The sequence below is a fragment of the Mustela nigripes genome, chromosome 12 (assembly GCF_022355385.1).
Source record: "Mustela nigripes isolate SB6536 chromosome 12, MUSNIG.SB6536, whole genome shotgun sequence".
Classification (NCBI taxonomy): domain Eukaryota; kingdom Metazoa; phylum Chordata; class Mammalia; order Carnivora; family Mustelidae; genus Mustela; species Mustela nigripes.
This window is the reverse complement of record NC_081568.1, coordinates 66,499,928-66,523,807: the sequence shown is the minus strand read 5'-3', so window position 1 is coordinate 66,523,807 and position 23,880 is coordinate 66,499,928. Positions and strand designations below refer to the sequence as shown.

Here is a 23,880-nt window from a genome sequence, read left to right as displayed (position 1 = left end):
CATACCTCAAGACCACCTGGAGAACTAGCCATCTGCTGTCCTTGTAAGACTTCAGCTGTGGCAGTGGGGAAAACTCTCCAGGGGATGCTTGTACAACAGACAAATGGAGGATCTAGCACTCTTTGCTTGAACTTTCTGAGAATGCTTGCTCATGGTGCTTCTCTTGGCTGTACTCTGTGAGAGAGAGAACATGATTTTTGCTAAAAAATATTTGAGGTTTGATTCAGAAATTCATATGGAGAAAACATGCCCTCAATCCTAATAATTAATTTATGATAAAAGTCAACGAGACTCAAAAAAAAAAAAAAAAGTCAGTGAGACTCCTTGTAATCTCTTTTTTAAAAAGATTTATTTGAAAGAGATCACAGGTAGGCAGAGAGGCAGGCTGTGGGTGGAGGGATGGGGGTGGGAGCAGGCTCCCCACTGAGGAGAGAACCCCATGCCACCGATCCCAGGCCCCTGAGATCATGACCTGAGCTGAAGGTGGCTGAAGGCACTGAGAACCTAGGTGCCCCAATAACCTCTCTTAAACAAAGCTTTCTTTCTAAGGAACAGTACCCTTTTTTGCACAGAAGAGTTCCAAGAGCCTAGAATTCATTGTCTAGGGAATCTGTTTTCTTATATGAGGATGACCTTTCTAAATATATTTTTAATTCCATTTTTTAAAGGCTTATAATAATACTGAGTTCTAGTGGACTTCTTATTTGGATTCTATTAATTCATAAAATTCAGGAAACTGAAATCTACCTTTATTATACTGATCAGATTAGGGTGTGTAAATTTCTGAGGGAGTGGTGTTGATAATGATTGAATAGAACAAATTGTTTAGTGTTTCAAACAATTGGTTTCCTTACAGTTGACAAGCAAACCCATTCATTAAAGCATCTGCATTAAGGGAATGCTGGCTTAGCATACTCATTTCCCTAAAATGAACACGGGTTCCTAAGTATTAAATGAGGAAAATCTAAGTGAGTCAGTATTTTTTTAAAAAAATGTAAATGTGTAACCAGCTCTGTATTGCTGCTTAAAAATTGAATTCCTTGGAGCCACTATTTCTTTGTAGATGTTGATGAGTGTGAGCGACATCCATGTGGGAATGGAACTTGTAAAAACACGGTTGGATCCTACAACTGTCTCTGCTACCCAGGGTTTGAACTCACTCATAATAACGATTGCCTGGGTAAGTACTCTGTCCTCTGTGGCTACCATTTGCTGTTGGCACAGTATACTGAAATAAGGAATAAATCCAAAGAGTAAATCAGATGTTTTATTATTAAAACACAAATAGGTGATAAAAGATATGTAATAACATTGACTAATTTCCAGTTAACTAAAGCTGTAGTACTGGTTTAAGTAATCACAAGACAGTCTGCTGTGTCGAGTACTTCTGTCAGTCAGTCATTTGGCCAGTGTGGGGGAGGGGTGACATGCAGATAATAGAAAATCTACTGGGATTGCTCTATGGTTTAGGGTGGTTTCTACCCCTTCAATGGGATCAGATATAGACCTGTCATTGTTTCAGTGCTATTGCAAGTTATTTCCTATAATTTATTCTTGTTTTATATGCAAATACTGACAGAGTGTCCAACTTAAAAACATGTTGCGTCTTTAAACTTCATTTTCTGTCAGCCTTTGAAACGAGGGATTCCTTTTCCCACAGAGAGGGGGAATTGGGGCTACGTCTCCACATTAGCCCTCAGAAACCTATTTGATTTCAATTTTGAACAACTGTAAATTTTCACAGGAAAGTGGAAGTGTCTGCTATGCATGGTACAGAATTTTATTGTGTGCCCCTAAACAACAATGATTAAAACAAGAATTAATAATGAGTAGGGGAGTTTCCTTAAGTCAGTGGAGAGCATGGTAGGAGGAAGCACGAACAGATGCTGAGCACATGTCTGTTTACCATACACAAGGCACTGTGCTGGTGTTTCATGGTGGACATTCCTTCATTCACATGGTCCCGTAAGGTATGTGACAGCAACACTGCCTGTCGACCATTCCAGACCAGTGCTGCTCACACCACCTCCAGCCTCTGATGTATGCCAGCACAGGCTCCTCTCAGTTTTGGCTTTTCTTTTCTGTTTTTGTATGTATGTATGTATGTATGTATGTATGTATTTGAGAGAGCTCATGCACAGACACATGTGCATGTGAGTTGGGGGAGGGCAGACGGAGAGAGTGTTCAAGCAGACTCTGTGCTGAGCATGAGGTCCAATGGAGGGCTCGATCTTGGGACCCTGAGACCATGACCTCAGCTGAAATCAAAAGTCAGACGCTTAACCAGCTGAGCCACCCAAGCACCCCTGTTTGTATTTTTTTCCCAAATTCTGCTACTGTGAAAAAATTTAGAGCTAACGACATTTTTTTCAACTACCACCTTCTTACCAATAATTTCTCAGACCCTTTGTACAACCAGGGAGAACTAAAGACACCGATAATGGCTCTGATCTAAACACAGCCTTCAGAAACCTATAATAATTAATTGAGTAATTACTCCAATGTAGTCAGCCCTAAGTTTTGCTGAAACTTAAGATTTTTTTTCTTTCAAGTTCTTTACTTTGTCAGCAAAATACATGTTAGCAGTTCTAGAGTATATTTAATATAATTGATTTTTCTATATTTAATATGCTCTATTATCTGTGCTTTGAATAGTGTCAGCTTATCTCCACGTACAGTCATCTGCAAACTGGGCCATCAGGTTAAGTGTGTATACCGTCTGGTCTCCAAGGAAAGAAATAGTCTTCATTTGAAAAGAACAGAGAACTTCACCATAAACCTTCAGTTTTTATCTGGCTATAAATTTGAGTTCTATTAATATCAAAACTTGGGGGTTGAAATATAGTAGGGATCTCCGTGACTGTATTAGTCACATACTGCTTCCACTGGGAGCTGTTTTTCTCTGTGTTGATGAGGATTGCAGTGAAGTGTATTTGAAAACGTGTGGCAGTCAATATGTTTTTACATTGGAACATGTAATAATATATGTTTAAGAGTTCTTTCTGAAAAGCTTATTCCCGTTTGCTTACAGATATAGATGAATGCAGCTCCTTTTTTGGTCAGGTGTGCAGAAATGGACGGTGTTTCAATGAAATTGGCTCCTTCAAATGTTTATGTAATGAAGGTTATGAACTGACTCCAGATGGCAAGAACTGTATCGGTAACTATCTACCAAGTAAACAGTCTTTGTGTTGTGTTAAATAATGATGTGACTTTCCACCCCACTCCCCGCCAGCACACACTTGGAAACCCTCTAACATTTCATTCGATCATCTGATTATTTGACCAATATAAGATACCATGGGAAATTTGGGTGTAAGGAATATCACCAGCAATTGGGAATGGCTTGTCTGAAATGTTTTCATTGGAAGAGAGCTTGGGGATATCCATGACACCATAAAAGGAAACGAAACAACCCAGGAAAACCAGCCTCTTGCCAAATGAGTAATATGCAAGATGACAGAAGAGTATCTTAGGGCATGTTGTCCATAGTGACCCAACAGATCAGAGAGACCAAGTTGAATTCACATTAACATCATTTGGCAACAAGGACCTCATAGTTAAGTCATTTTTTTGTCTTGTTTCTCTTTAAAGATACTAATGAGTGTGTCGCTCTCCCTGGCTCTTGTTCTCCTGGTACCTGTCAGAATTTGGAGGGGTCCTTCAGATGCATCTGTCCCCCGGGGTACGAAGTGAAAAGCGAAAACTGCATCGGTAAGGTTAACACTTGTTCTGGGCTCCACGAAATATTCAGTCTGAAACCCAAGCCAGACCCTATAGCAGGACAGTAAATGCAAACCACAGCCTGCAGGCTCACCCACGGAATTAAACATAGCGCTACCTACAGCTGCTTCACTGAACCATCAGAATCGATTTGAAGGTAGAATGGTGGGAACAAAGCATTTAGGAACATGGGGTTTTTCATTAACAGAAATGTTACACCAGTCAAAGAATTTTCAGTGCACTCTTAATCTTTTTTCCAAATGTCAACAAGAGACTTTCTACTGAATTGAAAGAGAGTCTACAAAAATTGTAATCTTTGGCAACCAATTTTAAAACAGCTATTAAAGGTGTCTAGAGTCCTAGAAATGTGGAGCAGAAAATCTTGACCACGCTGTTGAGACATTTTTTTCCTTGGGAAGGCCTCATGTCAAAACAGAAAATATTAATCCATTTGTCGTGACAGATGTTTTTCTGCTGAAACTCCTCCAGCATACAAGAATACTGTAACCACATCAAAAGTTGATCCAAGAATTGCCTGGTGAACATGATGAAGGCGGACCTTTTTACAGTTACTTAATTTCACTTTTATACAAATTATTTTTTACAGTCTTGTTGAAATTCAGAAGCACCATCCTAGTGTGGTTCTTCTAACATGAAATGATTACTGAGGGGTTTTTTGCCTTTGATTTATCCAATTTAAAAAAAATTGTGTAGTCCTACTATTCACTTTCCAGGGACTCAGAACTGAAGGAGACAGTTTACTCCATTAAATTTAATTATTTTTCAGACCATGTGATTTCATATACTAGATACCCCAAGACATTCCAGTTCAGTTTTTATATCTTTTCCCTTTCTTGATCTGCATACTGGGTGCATTGTAAAACTATCTGGTGTTTTTAATCCTTAAAACATAGTAAAGACTAGAAGCATCTTAATAACTTTCTTGAAAACTAAAATATCTTTCCTTTTTTTTTTTAAAGATTTTATTTATTTATTTGACAGACAGAGATCACAGGTAGGCAGAGAAGCAGGCAGAGAGAGAGGAGGAAGCAGGCTCCCTGCTGAGCAGAGAGCCCGATGTGGGGCTCGATCCCAGGACCATGAGATCATGACCTGAGCCGAAGGCAGAGGCTCAGGTGCCCCAGATCTTTCCTTTTTAAAATTTTCTTTATTCCATATTTAATCTCAGTTCTTCTTTAGCCCTATATTCCATCCTTTATGGGACAATGACAATAACAATGTGTCAGCAATTAGAAGGAAAAAGAAAACATGTATTTCTCTGTATCAGAAAAGCTCACCTACCTTTTCTCTTCATGAAAAAAAAAATTTGTGATTCAGTAACCTTTTATTCAACTGCATAAATTTTTTTTTCCTCATCCATCATTAGCAACACTCCTATTTTGCATCTCTGAAAAAATGATCTTAACTTCATTGTAAGACTTACTTTCTTTAGCCTAGAATCTTTTCTACCAATTTTACCCAGATGAAATGATTCTTACACACACTTACACAAACATACACATATCACACATGTACACACACACAAATTCATTACATCTTTCAGTGTATGCTACATTGAATGATTGGCACCTTTTAGGTGCTGGGAATGTAAAAAGATACACTCATACCTTTAGGTAACCAGAAAAGAAAAGACCTATTTTGTAATAGGTAAAGCTGCCTTATAAAGACATCCTTGCCATTCAGTGTGACAGATGTAAGAGCACAAGCTAGGGCTGTGAGGACAGTGGTTAAAAGAATGGCAAGTCAAGGAAGCTCATCCCACAGGACTGGTGACTTTTGAGGTGGCTTCTAAATGTTGGACAGGAATTGACTAATCAGAGAAAGGAACAGAAGAGAGGTGCCTGGAAAACACAGGCACCCGGGGTGTGGGAAGGGGCAAGTGAGTGGGCGCAGAAGACTGAACTCAGTCCTGCAGGCAGTGTGGAACAGGGCAAGATTTGGTTTTTGGTTTTTGTTTTTTTTAAAGAAAGGGCATGGTATGATTCACTAAAATTCTACTAATATAAACAGAGAATGTAGTATGTGCCTGACCCCGTGCTAGTCTGAGCAGGCAGCAGTGACCCGGACAGGTGTATCCTGTCCTTGTGGAGCTGGCATTCCAATGTGGCCAGAACTGTGTAACATTTCCTCACTCCGGATGATAACTCCCTAAATAAGGACTTCCGATGGGGGGGGGTGGGGCAAATATCACTGGTAAGGAATCCATATATACTTGAGGGACCCTTTCCAGGGTACCATGGGAATGATGAAATTCTCAAACCATGTCTGAGTCCCCTTGGTTCCATGGGCACAGATTTTCAAGTAGACAGCCTGGTGGCAGTGTGAGGGCACAAGAGGGAGACATGGCAGTCTATTAGAAGATTTACGGTAATCCTGGTGGCTGGGGAAGTTGAGTTTGAAAGCCCAGAAGAGGTGGAAGTGACAGGGCACATGCTGCCTGCATCTAGAGTACAGGAGGAATAAAGGTGATCTTAAACTGGATGGCCAGAGAGGATCATCAGAGAAGGAGACCTGTTGCGGCTGTGACACCACGTGACTAGGATACTGAACTGGTCACGTGGGATAAGAAGGTGGACTTATACACAGCCCTAGGGATCAGGTGCAGGGAGGTGGAGTTCTCTTGGGCGTCTGGGCTATGTGGTTGATTGAAACTGGATATAATCTTTGAATTCTGAAGAGATAATAGTTTCCTTTTAAAGAACAAGTCCTTTTAAAGAACCTACACATTATATACTCTCGTTTCATATTAAATAATCAGTGGCTAGCAAATAGTGGTAGGATGGACAAATTGTTTATTTTCAAAGACTGAACAGTATATTGATTTACTTAAATTAATACATTCTCCTGCTCTTGTCCAGATATAAATGAATGTGATGAAGATCCCAACATCTGTCTCTTTGGTTCCTGCACCAATACTCCTGGGGGCTTCCAGTGCATCTGCCCACCTGGCTTTGTACTGTCTGATAATGGACGCAGATGCTTTGGTAAGCTTTGGAATGACTTCTCTGTCATCATTTGCTCTTAGGAACATCATAGCTAGACAGTAAACCCTCATGGAAGTGTAGGTCACTACAAAGTACATGTCTATGGCAAATATGTCTAGGTTTAAAAAATTAGGTCTCAAAACTGTGCACTGGACACTTCTAAGGTATTTTGAGTTTTTGGATATGTTTCCACATTTTCTTTTTTTTGGTCAAAAATCTTTATCTTAAATCTGAAAAATAACCTAAAACTCCTTTGCTTTCCTCTTTGGACACATGATTTTAAGTTTTAACTCTTGTGAATTACGCCTAAGATTTGAATTATGGGATATTGGCAAATTTATACATTTTTAATGAAATATACAAAGTCATATATATATATATATATATATATACCAACATAACTTTTAAATTCAGGCTTCTAGAAAGCTAACTTAGAAGCCCACACTATATATACTGAGTAATGATATTGAGTGTTACAGTTATGAATGGATAGAAAGATTGTTGTTTTTTTTTTAAGATTTTTATTTATTTATTTGATAGAGATCACAAGTAGGCAGAGAGACAGGTGGAGTGGGGGGAGGGGGAAGCAGGCTCCCTGCCAAGCAGAGAGCCCCACGCTGGGCTCGATCCCAGGACCCTGAGACCATGACCTGAGCCAAAGGCAGAGGCTTAACCCGCTGAACCACCCAGGTGCCCCTGGATAGGAAGATCATTTTTGTCTTGTGATGGGAGTTTAATTCGATGGCCCATCAGAGCCGCAGCTCAGACTCTATAAGTGAAGTATTATTTTAAATAGTAGGAACAACATTTATACATATTTGTGAAAAGATAGAACAATGCTTATACTGTATTTTTAATTTGTAGGCATAGTTCTCAAGCAGAAATTATCTATCCTTAATAGAGATGAACATAGATAAGCATCATAATGTTTGTTTATAACCAGATTACATATTAATCAACTTATTTATATTCTAACATCTTAGCTCTCAGTCTCATTCAATGAAGTTCTTGTACAATGAAGTTCTTGAATTTCTTTCCTATGCCTCTTTTTTCAAGGTAATAAATCTCAACGGAAATCAAATTAAGTTCTCTATGCTTTTTAACATCCTATTTGCAAACTGTTATCTTGTCTTACTGTGTACAAACAATATGCTAGAAGTAAAAGGAAAAATATTAACAGAGAATACCAATAAAATTAATTTTCCCAGGTCATAAAATCTAAGACCAATAAATCCACAATGAAGGGATTAAAAACGGTCAGCATTCATTGCTCTGTTATTTTTCATCACTTTCTGCTTTCTGGGCAATGCTTACAGCATTTCTACAGGACCATTTCTTCAGGCTCATGCATAGTGCTTGGCATCTAGTAACCTCTTTTAACTACAGTTGTTATTTTAATACCCTTCTCAGCACTGTCCATAGTGCCAAGCACCGAGCACAAGTGGGGCTCAATAAATTCTCACTATCAGATGTTTATTCATTGCCTGTCAAGCTGCCCACCCCAAGCTTTTAGATACCTGTGAAATAAAGCTGTATAAGACATACACACACACACACACACACACACACACAAAATGGAAGTAAATTAAATTTGACTTTACTTATGCTATCTGAACCTAACACATAGTAGACAAATCATTTTTTTTTACTTTTATGCATTTATATGCTAAAGGAGAGAGGAGAAACATTGCTTTAAATCTAGAGAGACTGAGTATATTATACGATGGAGTATAGAGGGTTGGACTGCTTTGACCACCATGTCATATTGGCAATTTTCAAAGGTGGTATGGAAATCTGAGCCTGTTTCCACATTTTCTAACATCATATTGAAAAATTACTATTTTATTCACTTATTATTATTATTGCCTCACAGTTCCATTTGTTGTTGGTATAGATTTTTTTCTGGACACCGATATATGAGTTGCTTTTAATGTGAATGGATTTACTGAAAGTTATGTAGAATATTTTTGTTAGGTGATTATGTAACAGTAGAAGAAGAGACAGGGAAATAATCTTACTGCTGAGCATCACTTCTCAGGTTTCCTAGAGACATTATAAAAACATTTTAAACATTTTAAATAATTACACCAGATTTTATAGACAGGTCAGTGTAAGTTGGCATGTGAAATCAGCCATGGAGGTTTTCCAGACCTTTCAGTTGCTAATCTGATCTGCACCATGTGTTCATCCCATGAGAAACCTTCCGTCAGAAACAGTTACACACAGAGTACTCTTCTTACTGACCCATAAGGAGGCCTGTGATGTTTGCTTTCTTGACTAGATACCCGCCAGAGTTTCTGCTTCACAAACTTTGAAAATGGAAAGTGCTCTGTACCCAAAGCTTTCAACACCACCAAGGCCAAATGCTGCTGTAGTAAAATGCCAGGAGAGGGCTGGGGGGACCCCTGTGAGCTGTGCCCCAAAGATGACGAAGGTGAGAACTACCACTTTGTGCGGTTTGGGAATGACTGTCAGCCACCTTAACTGTATGTAACTGATGGATATTTTGAAGACGAAATTCGTCCCTCATGTCTAAACTATAAAGTTCCCTGCGCACCCCTGTCTGAGGGACCCCATCTCCACTTGTGTATTCAGCATGTGTGGTCACAGCTAGAGTTCCCATTACTTCATTCCCCTTTTGCCCCCTGCCTGAGGTTAGCAGTGCTTGCTTTCAGTGGAATTAATTTGAGATGTGCAGGGCAGGAGATGTATTCCCAACTGCTGCATGGATCCCACGTGGGGATCGGATCCCAGGCTGCAGCTCTCAGAATCTTACATAAAATGGCGAGGAGCTGAGTCAGCACAAGGGCCATTTATGGGATGAGACCAAGAGCCTCCCACGTCTTGTGTTCCTGCAGCCTAGGTGTAGGGTGCTTCCCAGCAGGCTCAGAACTAGCTTGGTCTCTAGGTCGACGTCGCTCCCCTGTGTCCTGGGCAGAGGGGGCTCTGGCTGCTGGGCATTAAAGGAGCAAACATATAGAAACAGCCCTTGGTAGGCAACACCCTGGGAGGCACTGGGCAAGCCTAGGTGACCTGCTCTAAGTAGTCTCACTGTTGCTTTTGAAATAAATCATAACAATAAAATAAGGCTCTTGTTAAAAGCAGTTTTGTACATGAAGAATAAGTAGGATTTCAAGTATACCATTAATCATTTCTGAAGTTCTCCGATAGCTGAAACTCTTCAATAATGGGGAATTTGTGTTCTTCTCTATAGTTGCTTTCCAGGACTTGTGTCCTTATGGCCACGGAACAGTTCCAAGTCTTCATGATACTCGTGAAGGTGTGGTTTGATGTATTTTATTCCTATAATATTTTTATATAAATTGTACATTTATTCTATAAATCATTTTACTATATAACATACTGTATATTTTAATGTATACATACAGTATTATATATTGTGCATTATATTTATCAGGCTACATTGTATACAAAATGTAAGTATCTAATAAAAGAAATGTTTTATGTTTTATAAATTTCAAATATCTGTTAACAGATACACAGGGTTTTGATGTATCTTTTTATATTGAGGAAATTTGTGGATAATTCTTTATTTTAGATGTCAACGAATGCCTTGAGAGCCCAGGCATTTGTTCAAATGGTCAGTGTATCAATACAGATGGGTCTTTTCGCTGTGAATGTCCAATGGGTTACAACCTGGATTATACTGGAGTACGCTGTGTGGGTGAGTGCTGACTCCACATTACACACTTGGAAAGTTCTAATTCTCATATTCTAGGCACCCCTGAGTGGTGGAAGGATTTACAGAGCCAGTATCAGTAGCTAGTAACTGCTTTTTCTTCTCCCGCCTTACATTTTCCAGTAGATCTGGTTTATGTGAATATGGAGAGAGTTGCCCAACCTGTGCCTTCAACCAAATATACAAACTCTGACGTGCCTAGAGCTTTATAGTTGCCAAAACCAGTAATGGGAAAGAGCTCCATTTTACCTTATGGCTTTCCACACCTGCTCTTGTAGCAGAAGATGACACCCCACTATGGGTTTGTGACTTTTAGGGGTGGCTGTCTGGGGACTCGGAGCTTGACACACCTGATCCCCAGGGCTCCTCTGCACTGAATTAAGGCCAGCCAGCCATCCAAGACCAAGGAGGGTGCAGAGTTGGGTGTGCCCTGTAGAGATCCTGGAAATGTGTGCAGGCCAGGTTAGTTTAGATTCAGCTGTAGAGTTCGGTGATTAATCAGTTGCACATAACATATGCTCATATTAAACTAAAACTCCGCAAATTGTTTGGCACTTTCTCTTCTCAGATACTGATGAATGTTCCATTGGCAATCCATGTGGGAATGGTACATGCACCAATGTTATTGGGAGTTTTGAATGCAACTGCAATGAAGGCTTTGAGCCAGGGCCTATGATGAATTGTGAAGGCGAGTGATACTTTTCTTAATTATTATTTCTATAGAAAGCGTTTCTCATTGTCTCAGCTTTTACTTCTGTGGCTTTGATATTCTACTGATGATTATGTTTATCACAAATATCTTTTCCTTTACCCTGGTGAGCATAGTTCTAGTTGCTACTTTAAAGCCCTTGTCTGGCAGCATCTTGGTCACCTCAGAGTTGGCATCTCTGGTGGTATTTTTCACTTGAAGTTGGCATTCCATTTTCTTGGCTCCTCAGCAGGTTAGAGAATTTGGGATTATACCATGGATGTTGTGAGTGATATCTTTGGAATCAGTTGTATTACTTTGAAGAATGTTGATGCTTTTGTTTTAGCAGGCAGTTAACCTCGGTGAACATAAAAGCAGAGTGTTAGGCTTACGGAAGTTAGTGGTTCAGATTTCAGTTTCTTTTTTAAGCCCCAGTGTGGCTAGCTTCTTTGATTTTGCCCCATACATGCATGGTTAAGTTAGCAACATAGGCCTTTATGCCAAAAAAAAAAAGTGTGTCTTTATCTTTGGCCCTCTCCTATCTGGGGCTCCCCATCACTCTTGAGCAGCCTTGGTTGCCCCTAGATCCCTTCCTGATTGCTCTGGATAGAAGCTCAGGAAGTTTCTACTGAAGATATACCTGCCAGGTGCTGCTCCTGCCAGAACTATGGCCATCCACAGGGTAATTTCAGAAAAAATAAAAATAAACAAAGAAAAAAACTAGGAATTTATGTCTTGTTTGTTTGCTGAGTTTCAGCTCATCACTAGGAACTACTTCAGGTAGTTGTTTCTGTTTTTGTTTTTGTTTTTAGTTTATAGTTGCTACTTTTTAGAGGATGAGTTCATAGGTTACCACTTCTCTATACCAGTGTTGGGAGTTCTGTTATCTTACTGCTTTCTCTATGACCAGTATCATGTAAACAATTACAACTGTAGGCTCAGGACATGCCTGTTTCCTTGATCAGATATCAATGAGTGTGCCCAGAACCCACTGCTGTGTGCTTTCCGCTGCATGAACACCTTTGGGTCCTATGAATGCACATGCCCGATTGGCTACGCCCTCAGGGAAGACCAGAAGATGTGCAAAGGTAAGGCATCAGGAAAGAGAATAGTTAACACTACATTTGCCACACTGGAAATGTATTTTAATGATCTTATAGTTCTTTACTATCTTCTTCTAGAGTTTATAGACATGTATATGACATTTTGCTGGTAGATTCCCACACTAGATAACAAGACACTGGATGGTCTACCCCAGCAAGTCAAAGATAAAACAGATTGAAGAGCCCACCATTGTCACACTCTTGGGCTCTTACTAAAGCAAAGATTGCCTTTCCTGAACTACTCTTTTTACTGTATTATTTATTTAAATTCAGTTAGCCAACATGTAGAACATCATTAGTTTCAGCTGTAGAGTTCAGTGATTAATCAGTTGCACATAACACCCAATGCTCATCACATCTTGTGCCCTCCTTAATCCCATCTCCCAGTTACCCCATCCCCCCACCCACCTCCCCTCCAGCAACCCTGTTTGTTTCTTACAATTCAGAGTCTCTCATGGTTTTTCTCCCTCTCTGATGATGTCCCATTCTGTTCTTTCCTGAACTTCCTGTCATTAGGACCAATGCCGAAGCTTTCATAAATCTAGAATATAGCTAAGAGTTGGAAGAGACTTGGCTCCTCCTTTCTCTATCACACAGTAGCATTTTAAGAGCCAGGAACCCAAAACTAGACCAAAATCCAAAACAGTAGACTGCTCCTAAGAGTTTTGTTTTTCATTGCAAATATTTTCTAGATCTGGATGAATGTGCTGAAGGGCTCCATGACTGTGAGTCTAGAGGCATGATGTGCAAGAACCTGATCGGCACCTTCATGTGCATCTGCCCACCTGGCATGACACGACGGCCAGACGGAGAGGGCTGTGTGGGTAAGCTGCACGGCGCGGTGTCTCCTTACTCAATATGCCTGCCTCGAGACAGACTGACCATACTATGCAAGAACCATCCTCACTTCAGGCCAATTCTTTTTCTAGCTCTTTCAAGGCTGTTCTGTAGCTGGAATTCTTCATTTTGAGGGCCGCGCCTGTAGAATGTGGTTTGGATCATTCAGTGCCAGTGAGGCCTGTCCTTGCTTTCATCCTTCTATGTCCTGTAAATTTAAAACACTTAATGGAGAAGTGTAGGACAACTCCTTGAAACAATTCTGCTTGTGTAGCGAAATAGAGGAGTGGGTGTTCTTATTTTGTATCATCCCATCAGTGAGGAGAGGAAGAGGCAGATCATCTCCAGACATCGTCACAGGTTGGGTAGGTCTGTGACTTGGCCGTATTGTTTGTAACATACTTGGACCTCAGTTAATTCATGTGTAAGTGGAGGAGGTGAGGCTGGCTTTGGGAATCTAAAATGTTTGGTTTTGTGGTACATGTCACAGTCTCCTCTAAAACGTACAATGGCCGTGGCCATGGCCGCCTGGCCCATTTATCTCAGCATTTGTTTCCCCAAAGTGCTGGCACCTGGAATGGTGCAATCCAGTTTTCTTCCTCCTTGAGAAGAGATCATTCCCCCATCTTTCTTTTTTTTTTTTTTTAGTAGACTGACTTTTTTTTTTTTTAAGATTTTATTTATTTATTTGACAGAGAGAGATCACAAGCAGTCAGAGAGGCAGGCAGAGAGAGAGGAGGAAGCAGGCTCCCTGCTGAGCAGAGAGCCCGATGCGGGGCTCAATCCCAGGACCCCAAGATCATGACCTGAGCCGAAGGCAGCAGCTTAACCAATGAGCCACTGAGGCAACCCTCCCCCATCTTGAATTAAGAATCTTCTGTTAGGATCCTAGCCTCCAATCCCTTGAAAATTGTGGGGGTATATGGAGGGACATATGAAGATAGTGAAAAATGTCTTATTTTGGAGAAAAAGATCACAAAATAAGATTTCTGAAAAATTAACCTATCAGTGATTGCCTGGTACTAGAAGCCACAACTGGAGAGTAGCTACAAAAGGACACCAGGGACCTCTTTGGGAGCTGGAAACTTTTTTTTTTTATGATGCTATTTGTGGGCTCTTTTTTTTTTTTTTTTTTTTTAATTAACATAGAATGTATTATTTGCTTCAGGGGTACAGGTCTGTGAGCCATCAGTCTTACACAGTTCACAGCACTCACCATAGCACATACCCTCCCCAATGTCCATAACCCAGCCACCCTATCCCAAACCCACCACCCTCCAGGAACTGTCAGTTTATTTTGCAAGATTAAGAGTCTCTCATGGTTTGTCTCCCTCCTGATCCCATCTTGTTTCATTTCTTCCCTCCATCCCGCCCATTACCCCCGACCCTGCCTCTCAAATTCCTCATATCAGAGAGATTACATAATTGTCTTTCTCTGATTGACTTATTTCACTTAGCATAATACCCTCTAGTTCCATCCATGTCATTGCAAATGGCAAGATTTTGTGGGGTTTTTGATGGCTGCAATAGTATTCCATTGTGTATATATACCACATGTTCTTTATCCATTCATCTGTTGATGGACATCTAGGTTCTTTCCATAGTTTGGCTATTGTGGACATTGCTGCTATAAACATTCATGTGCCTGTGCCCCTTCATATCACTACATTTGTATCTTTAGGATAAATACCCAGTAATGCGATCGCTGGGTCATAGAGTAGCTCTATTTTCAACTTTCTGAGGAACCTCCATACTGTTTCCCAGAGTGGCTGCACCACCTTGCATTCCCACCAACAGTGTAGGAGGGTTCCCCTTTCTCCACATCCTCTCCAACACCTGTTGTTTCCTGACTGGTTAAGTTTAGTCATTCTGACTGGTGTGAGGTGTTATCTCACTGTGGTTTTGATTTGTATTTCCGTGATACCAAGCGATGTGGAGCACTTTTTCATGTGTCTGTTAGCCATCTGGATGTCTTCTTTGCAGAAATGTCTGTTCGTGTCTTCTGCCCATTTCTTGATTGGATTCTTTGTTCTTTCAGTGTTGAGTTTGATAAGTTCTTTATAGATTTTGGATACTAGCCCTTTATTTGATAGGTCATTTGCAAGCATCTGGGAGATGGAAATTTCTAAAAGTGGATTGTGGTGATGACTGCACAACTCTGTAACTTACTAAAAATCACTGACTTGTGCACTTAAGATATGCAGATTTTAAGAGTCACTTATAAAAATATATGTTTATAAAAAATAAAAAATTAATTAAAAAAAGATATGCAGATTTTATAGCAAGTAAATTACATCTCAAAAAAGCGATTTGAAAAAGTGAATCTAACACAGGAGGAGAGATACAAGGATATTCACTCCAACTTTTTTCATAGTAACAACAACAACAACAAAAAGGACTAGAAAACAACCCAAATGCCCATCACAGGAAGACAGTGAAATAAACATGGCATTTCGATACTGTTAGATGTCACACAACAGGATCAGGGGAGTATGTACATGTGTATATACGGAAGTAGAACTCTAAATGTCTACTTACAAAACAATACATAATATGTCATATTTTAAAGAAAATTATAATGCTATGTTTTTTGGAGGTATGTATGTAAGCAAGTGAATACACAGGAAAAATTTTTAAATTTTTGCAGAAGATAAGCCCCACTTCACAGAAGGAATTACCCTGAGGGAAGATACTAGGATTAGAGGGTACTACTCTAAAGTGAATTCAAACTTATCTGTCGGTTTTAATTTTTTACAAAACAGTGGAATTTGTGAATTACATGTGTAGTATAAAATTAATTTTTAAATGTCTGCAACAACTGATGGGATTGATTTCACGGTTTCTCTTAATCTCTTAGGTATTTCATTCTATATACACTACTTATTAAAGTTAAAAATAGATGACACCAGAGGTACAGTTCTGCAGTGGTTCCTTCAGAAACACTGTTCTCCCACAATCTGAAAACCTAGAAGATACACCAGACTCCTGAGCCATGTTTACAAACTCCCATATGTTTCTCAGAGTCTCACGTGGCTCAGATGCTAACATGCTTGTAATGGTAGGGTACAAGGGGACTGTATGAAAGATAACGTTAACCATCCTTCCTTCCTAGAGTACATGAGATCCATTTCGTTTCCTTCTCTTTAATTTTTTTCTAAATGCTTTGAGTGTATATGTGTGTTTGAATTTCATCTGGCTACAATACTTAGAAATGTTTTTTTAATACCTGGAAAATTTTTATTTTTATAACCAACGAAATTTTACTTTATACAGTCACTACAATTACCTGTGAATTTCCTGGGAGCAAGGGAACAGGCACTGGGACCACATCAGGAACCCAGTTTTCTGGTCCTAGATGTGCCATAAATGAGCTGGGTAACTTGAAAGAGGCTAAATTCTCTTTCCCTCAGTCTCCTCCTCTGTGGAGTGAGAAACTACATGATTTGCGTGGGAGGAGGTAGAGGAGAAGGGTTTTAGCTCTAATATTTATGACCCCATGTGCTTGGTTTTTCAAAGAAAAGACGTAGGGCAGCATTATACATTTTGAATTTCTTCATTGTTAAAAGATGCTACAGAAGATACAGATTCTAAAACATTTCTGATACTCAGGCTTTCATGACACGATGCCGGTAGCGGAACCTTCTGTAGAGCTTTCTTTGATCATCAGAAAACTCTTTGTGGCAAAGTTCCATTTCATACAGACATGTTTTTATAGTTAGAAATTCCATTATAAACAGCCAAATTATTATTATAAATAAAAATTTATTTATTTTTATATAATAAAAAATTATATATTTTGAATAGTTATCCCTTATCAGATACAACAGATGAAATTTGATTCTGCAATATACTATGCCCAGTAATTATTTTTAAGTAAATTTTTTAAATAAATAAATGAATAGGAAAACCTAATAAATAGAAAATTTTTGCCCAGATCATTAAATTTTAATGAAAATGTTGACAATACTATTGGTTATTCATTTTGATATGAATAAGATTTATTTCAAAATGAAGTTTGAGGGGCGCCTGGGTGGCTCAGTGGTTAAAGCCTCTGCCTTCGGCTCAGGTCATAATCCCAGAGTCCTGGGATCGAATCCCGCATTGGGCTCTCTGCTCGGCAGGGAGCCTCCTCCTCTCTCTCTCTGCCTGCCTCTCTGCCTACTTGTGATCTGTCTGTCAAATAAATTAAAAAATCTTAAAAAAAATTTATAAAAAAAATGAAGTTTGATAGATCAGTGAGGGGAAGGAAGGCTTTGCTTTTAAGATAATGAAATTTTTTTAAAAAACGTTCCCTCACTCCATCTCCTGAAGATTTAGAAATAAAGCTGAGGAGGGAAGAGTGTTATTTATTTAAATGAGGAATGGTCCAAATATGGTCTCTGAAGAATATCTTTCAAATATTATAAAATCTCAATCAAAAACACTGAAAAGGCTCAGTGACATATTCTTCCTTAGACTTTAACAGAATACAGATACCTTTCAAAGTAACTGCCCCAAGTTAAGAGTTCATCCAGCAGCCTTTGAGTAGAAGATTGGGAGCGCACGTGAATGAGAGAAACATTAAATGTTTCTGTAGAAGCCTAGTTCCACACTGAGTGTGAAGAGGGAAAATAGTTGACATGCTAAGAACTTTACTCAGAGCCACAGTGACGTCCTAAATTACCAAGAAACTTGATATGTACTGTTGGCGGGAACGTAAACTGCTAAGGCCACTAGGTATGGATTTTGGGTTTCCTCAAGAAATTAAATATAGAACCACCATATAACCCAGCATTCCCACTTCTGGGTATATACCCAAAGGAGAAAAGCATTATCTTAATAATGAACTCCACTGTAGCATTATTGGCAATAGCCAAGGTATGGAAACATCCTAAGTGTGTATGAATGGACAAGAAAACACACACACACACACACAGAGGATTCAGGGAATCCTGTCATTTGTGAGAACATATGAATGAACAAAAAGGGTAATATGCAAAGTGAAATAAGCCAGAAAAATACATGGTATCACTTATATGTGGAATCTAAAAAGATAAAAATAAACACATTGAACTTACAGAAATAATGGAGAAAAATATTTGCCAGGGGCTTCTGGGGATAGTGGGGGATGGGGAAGAAAGGGAGAGGCTGGTGAAAGTATACAAACTTACCTGTAAAAGATGAATAAGATCTAAGGATCTAATGTGTGATGTGGCAACTATAGCTGATAACACTGTACTATGTAACTGAAATTTGCTAAGAGAACAGAACTTAAATATTTTCACACAGAAAAAGGGCAAATATGTGAGGTAATAGGTGCACTAAATCACTCAAGAGAAAAATCCTTTAACATTATCCCTCAATAAATCTGGAAATAAGAACAAAAATGGAATCAGAGTGCTGAGCAGGAAAAAGGAAAAAGAAATGTGTCCTGAAGGGGAACACAGATGAGGTGTTAGATTTAGTGGTATATGATGTTATTAAAAGAGATAGTTTTTTAAAGATGGAAGTTACAAGAAAATGTGTGTTGAGAGAATAACTCATTAAAAAGGGAGAACTGTGAACTCTTGGAAGGCAATCCAGAGTACAAGTGCAAAGACTGACCTTTGAGAAAAAAACAGAAAATCTTTAACTGTTGAAAAAGACAAGAGGTGGAAAGTGAGGGCCACACAGATGGTTGGTAGTGGAGAGATGGAGGAGTTCTTGTCTCTGTGTGCGGTAGTCATTGTACAAGGTGGGAGTATGGTGGATATATGAAGAAATACAGTAAGGTTGTCAAGGGAGTATTAGTTCCCATTAGAGATTTGAATCATGAGTTAAAGTGACACCTGTTCTGTTCGTGGGTTTGTCATGCTGCATAGACAGAGCTAAGTGCACAAAGACAAGAGCGGTGAACAATACCACGGTCTCTTGCTGGCAGACATGATGTGATTGAGAAATTTTCAAAGGATGAAACGCGGAATGTTAGAAATCAGAATTTCATAGGTGGTGCAACATCACACCAAGATATGCCCTAGTGAAATTACAAATGTCAACAACAGAAAAAAGAAAAGAAAAAGGTTACCAGAAGATACTTCTGTTGGCTTTAGGCAACTAGGCAGAAAAGGAAAATGCCTACCAGGTAGGAAGAAGATCAAGACACTTTCTTCAGGTTCTCACACTATCTCTCATGCCAATGGTAGCAGAGAAAACGTAATCTAAAATTATGAGACATATTAGCAGTCTTTCAAGTTATACATCATCAGACATGGAGCAACTCCTTCAGAATGTCCAACAAGAGCCCTTCTTAAAATAATTCAGACTATGAAAATACAATCAAAATAAAGATGAACAACATCAGGGATAGCATTAGATCAAGAAGGCAGACTTCGAACCCTCAGATTCTAGAGATAACAGACACCCACCATTTTTTAAATCCGTAACTTAGTTCAGTATTTTTGTATATACTTTAATATTCCCATAATAAATTTTTTTTTCTAAAAGGGAAGGAAAATTTCACCAAGACACAACGTGGTGAATTTTAGGATGCCAAGGGCAAAGTGAAAACCCTTAAACTTTCAGAGAGAAAAGTCATATTTCCTGCAAATGAACAGTAATACTGGGTAAAAGGAAACAATATTTTTCCTAAGATTCTAAGGAAAAATAATTTTGAACTGAAATTCTATACTCAGTCTAGTAAGAAAATAAAAAAGACATTATCAGAATCATATTCTAGAGTATTTACCACCCACACACCATCTGTGAAAGGATTACCAAACTATATACTCCAATATTTTGTTTTATTAATCCAAAAGGATGGAGTACTATGCATAAGCAATGGTAAGCCAAGGAACCAGGAAACCTCATGATTTGGTTTACAAAAATATGGATGGCACATTAAAGAAAATACCTAACAGACCAAAATTTCTAGATCACAGCGGTGTGGCAGGTGGCACCGGGAGAGAGCAGAAGGAACTCATGGCAGAGACGTGTGAAACTGGTTCTTGTTAAAACTGATAGGAAAGTATTCATTACAAATACGTATTGAAGCTTTTTATGGTTATCACTGAAAGGACAGAAAGATTATAATTTCCAGACATGAGATGGAGACAAGAGGAAGGCATAGAAAGCTAGACTATTGTAAGAAATCCTGAGGAAGGGAGGGCAAGAGCATGGTAGATATAAAACAAAATAAAATGACAGGTAAGAATCCGAACACATCAGCAGTGACAAAAGAGAAAAATAAACTGCTATTCAAAAGGTGGACGTACTTTTTAAAACTCCTTTAAATCCACTTTGGTGCTTTTTCTAAGAAAGGTACCAAGTCAAAAGGTGACATAGATCGACAATAATGGGATAGAACAAAACACTGAGGGCAAATACTGATAAAAAGAAAGCACAAGCAAAATAAACATCAACAAATTAAAGATTAAAAATTAAGTATAAAGATGAAAGCAGTTTATCAAAAAATCTCATTATCATGAGCTCCTTTATGTTCATAATAACAGAGCTTCAAAAAAAAAAAAAAAAAAAAAAGCCCCAAGCAGAATTTTACAGAATATCAAATACAGTAAGGACAAAAGAGATTTTAATAAAGAAGTTTTGCTCAATTTATCACCAACCAAAAGAGCATTACTACCTAAATTTCTTCCCTCACTAGTGGCTCTCATACATCACACTGCTCCTGTGACTTCACTCAAAGCTAGTCTGGAAGCTTAACCTTCATCCCTGCCTGTGTGGCGTTAGCCCTACTCTCTACCCATCCCTAACACCTCCCACTGCTCTGCTCCCAGCCTGCCTCTCCTGTCACAGGGTGTCCTGGCACCCTCTTCCCCATAGTTCTTTTCCACCTAGTCTGGTATCACAGGGCAAGTCTAGGGCTTAATGGAGGCCAATTTTCATCAAACACCATCCCTTTCCAGCAAGAAGTAGAGAGGGAAAAAGGAAAACACTTTGTTAAGAAAGAATCCCCTAGAAGGAAGAAGTTAAAAATAAACCTATATTCATATAGGATTGGCTTTTTATCCCATCATATTAGTATTTTGGTGAGGAAGTTTTAAATAAAAGATAATCCACTCGAGGATAATTTGATTTTTTTTGTTTGTTTTGTTTTGTTTTAAAGATTTTTATTTATTTATTTGAGAGAGAGACAGTGAGAGAGAGCATGAGAGGCGAGAAGGTCAGAGAGAGAAGCAGACTCCCCATGGAGCTGGGAGCCTGATGCGGGACTCTATCCCGGGACTCCGGGACCGTGACCTGAGCCGAAGGCAGTTGCTTAACCAACTGAGCCACCCAGGCACCCCTCGAGGATAATTTGAAAATAGTAATTTTATAATCTCATTATTCACCCTATTTGTTTTCCCAAAGATGAAAATGAATGCAGGACCAAGCCAGGAATTTGTGAAAATGGGCGCTGTGTTAACACTATCGGGAGCTACAGATGTGAGTGTAATGAAGGATTTCAGTCAAGTTCCTCAGGCACCGAATGCCTTGGTAAGTGACAACTGAGTGTATTTTACCTGGTAAATAAAACATCTGTTTTATGATGTCATCACAGAAGAGCTCTATGTACATATTCTTGCCTGCTAAAAAAAAAAATCCCCCAATCTGAGTAATCCATATACTTCTTCTTAAAGGTACACATCTATCAAAATGATGTATTTCTGTGCATGTGCGTTGTATGCACATCTATGCATAATGTAAATAGCCATCTTAAATAAAGTCTTTCCAAAATTAAGATTAATTAAGCTTTATGGAAAATGTGACTTTAGTAAAACTTACATCAGGAGATGATTTAATTCCAAAAGAAAATATTTGCTATGTGAGGTAAGCTTTGCTGCATTAGTAATATTAAAGCAAATGCCACACTTCAAAAACGCAGTGAAGGTCAGTTTTTATTTTATGATGCAGAAAAAATGTTTTACAAAATATTTTCCTGTGGAGAATATAAATTTCGGACTTATGTTGTATTTTAATTGCTAAAATGCTTACATTATAAACCATTTCACCTAATTATGAGCAGGTGTAAAAGTATGGAGTAGGAAAACGTAAGGCAAAATGAGCACTCATCACTTGATCTGATGGAAAAACAGCATGTTTCAGCTATATCAGCTATTTTTCCGAATGATGTCACTGCACTGAATCCTAGGAAATTGTTAGTCAAGAAAATAAATTTTGTTTACTGATGTCGTCAATCCAGACCCTTACTCTACCCACCAATCTTTCTGACAATAGGAAAGATAGCCTACCTTCTGCAATGTACTGCTCTCTTTCTATTATTAAGGTTTCACTAGGATGGCTCATTAAACCATATTAAAGATTTATTTGCCTATTTACATAAGAGAAATTCCTTTATTTATACTAAAAAAAAAAAATCTGCTTATTCCAAATGTTTGAATACTCTTTTAGATGTAGAAAAGACGAGATTGGATTGAAAATGTACCAAGATTGTAACATCATCCAGGATTTACTTTTCAAAAACAAATCCTGATACTCTTTTGCTTATTTAAAGGGAAATAATTTGGGATGCCTTGGTGGCTCAGTCAGTTAAGCATCTACCTTTGGCTCATGTCATGATCACAGGGTCCTGGGAGCCAGTCCTGCATTAGGCTCCCTGCTCAGCAGGGAGCCTGCTTCTCCCTCTGCCCGTTGCTCCCCCTGCTTATAATCATGCTCTCTCTCTCCCAAATAAAATCTTTAAAAAGAAATAAAGGAAATAATTTCATTTCATTTTTCTTTTGTTTGTGTTCTACAGGAATGGTAGTTTACTATTAGTTAGTTGCTGATGGGTTGAAGAAAAATAAATCGATTCCCTAAGCATATTATCACTTTTTATCAGATTTAATAAACTATAGTAAAAGAACACACTGTGGACTCCTTCTCCAGCAACTCTGTAATCGTGAAGCCATCCGAAGCAGGGCAGCTGTTCACAGAGAATAGTACTTATCTTTGAGAAAGTTTGTGCCAGGAAGAAAAACACTGGCTGACCTTGTGTTTGAAGAGGAGGGTGGGTGTTGCGTGTCACTGACGCTCACTCCCCACATGTGATTTCAGACAACCGACAGGGACTCTGCTTCGCTGAGGTGCTGCAGACCATGTGCCAGATGGCGTCCAGCAGCCGCAACCTTGTCACGAAGTCCGAGTGCTGCTGTGATGGGGGGCGAGGCTGGGGTCACCAGTGTGAGCTTTGCCCGCTTCCTGGAACGGCCCAGTACAAAAAGATCTGTCCTCACGGCCCAGGATACACCACCGACGGAAGAGGTGAGGAGCTGAGGGAAGGTCCCGCACATTGTCGATGCAGTTAACAGTAATTGATTCATTGGAAGGAAAAGTGAAGCATCGATAAAATGCCTAAAATATTTGTATGCATGTGTGTTTGTATATGCTTTTTGCTAATAATTAAGAGACTTCAAAGGAAGTAATCTTCATACTGAATCTAAGAGCAGAACTTACTAGGAAACAGAAGCCTGAAGCTTAGGTAATAGTAAGTAATTTTCTTGAGATCACATGTTTTCTAAGGGATGGACCCAGAAGTGGAACACATCTGCCTGACCCCAAAGGCCATGTCTGTAACCCCCAAATTCTACTTGCTTTATTTAAATAAGTGTTGCTTATTTGAGTGGATACAGTCTGGATACAAGGATACAAGGATACAGTCTGTTTGCAACGTATTTACAAACCAAGCCTCATAATCTGTTAGTGGTTTCCAGTTGTTTTTGTTGTTTTTTGTTTTTGCTTTTTTTCTCCCTGAGACTACTCCTCATTGAAGTTTATACCTAAAGTCTCTAACTTTGGAGATAATTCTAGCCTCTGACCCGTTATTCCCCTTTGTTTCCTTTTTTTTTTTTTTTTAAACAACCACCTGAG

General features: G+C 39.0%; 1 protein-coding gene across 1 annotated transcript in view; it reads left to right on the top strand.

Moving 5' to 3' along the window:
* Positions 1-23,880, top strand: part of FBN2 (fibrillin 2) — a 250,558-nt gene that overhangs the window by 210,577 nt on the left and 16,101 nt on the right. The window contains exons 45-56 of the mRNA XM_059417490.1: positions 1,064-1,180; positions 3,032-3,160; positions 3,595-3,714; positions 6,603-6,728; positions 9,010-9,162; positions 9,943-10,008; positions 10,288-10,413; positions 10,997-11,116; positions 12,082-12,204; positions 12,912-13,043; positions 21,382-21,507; positions 23,068-23,274. Coding sequence (XP_059273473.1) covers positions 1,064-1,180; positions 3,032-3,160; positions 3,595-3,714; positions 6,603-6,728; positions 9,010-9,162; positions 9,943-10,008; positions 10,288-10,413; positions 10,997-11,116; positions 12,082-12,204; positions 12,912-13,043; positions 21,382-21,507; positions 23,068-23,274 — 1,545 coding nt within the window. The remainder of the gene's footprint in view (positions 1-1,063; positions 1,181-3,031; positions 3,161-3,594; positions 3,715-6,602; positions 6,729-9,009; positions 9,163-9,942; positions 10,009-10,287; positions 10,414-10,996; positions 11,117-12,081; positions 12,205-12,911; positions 13,044-21,381; positions 21,508-23,067; positions 23,275-23,880) is intronic.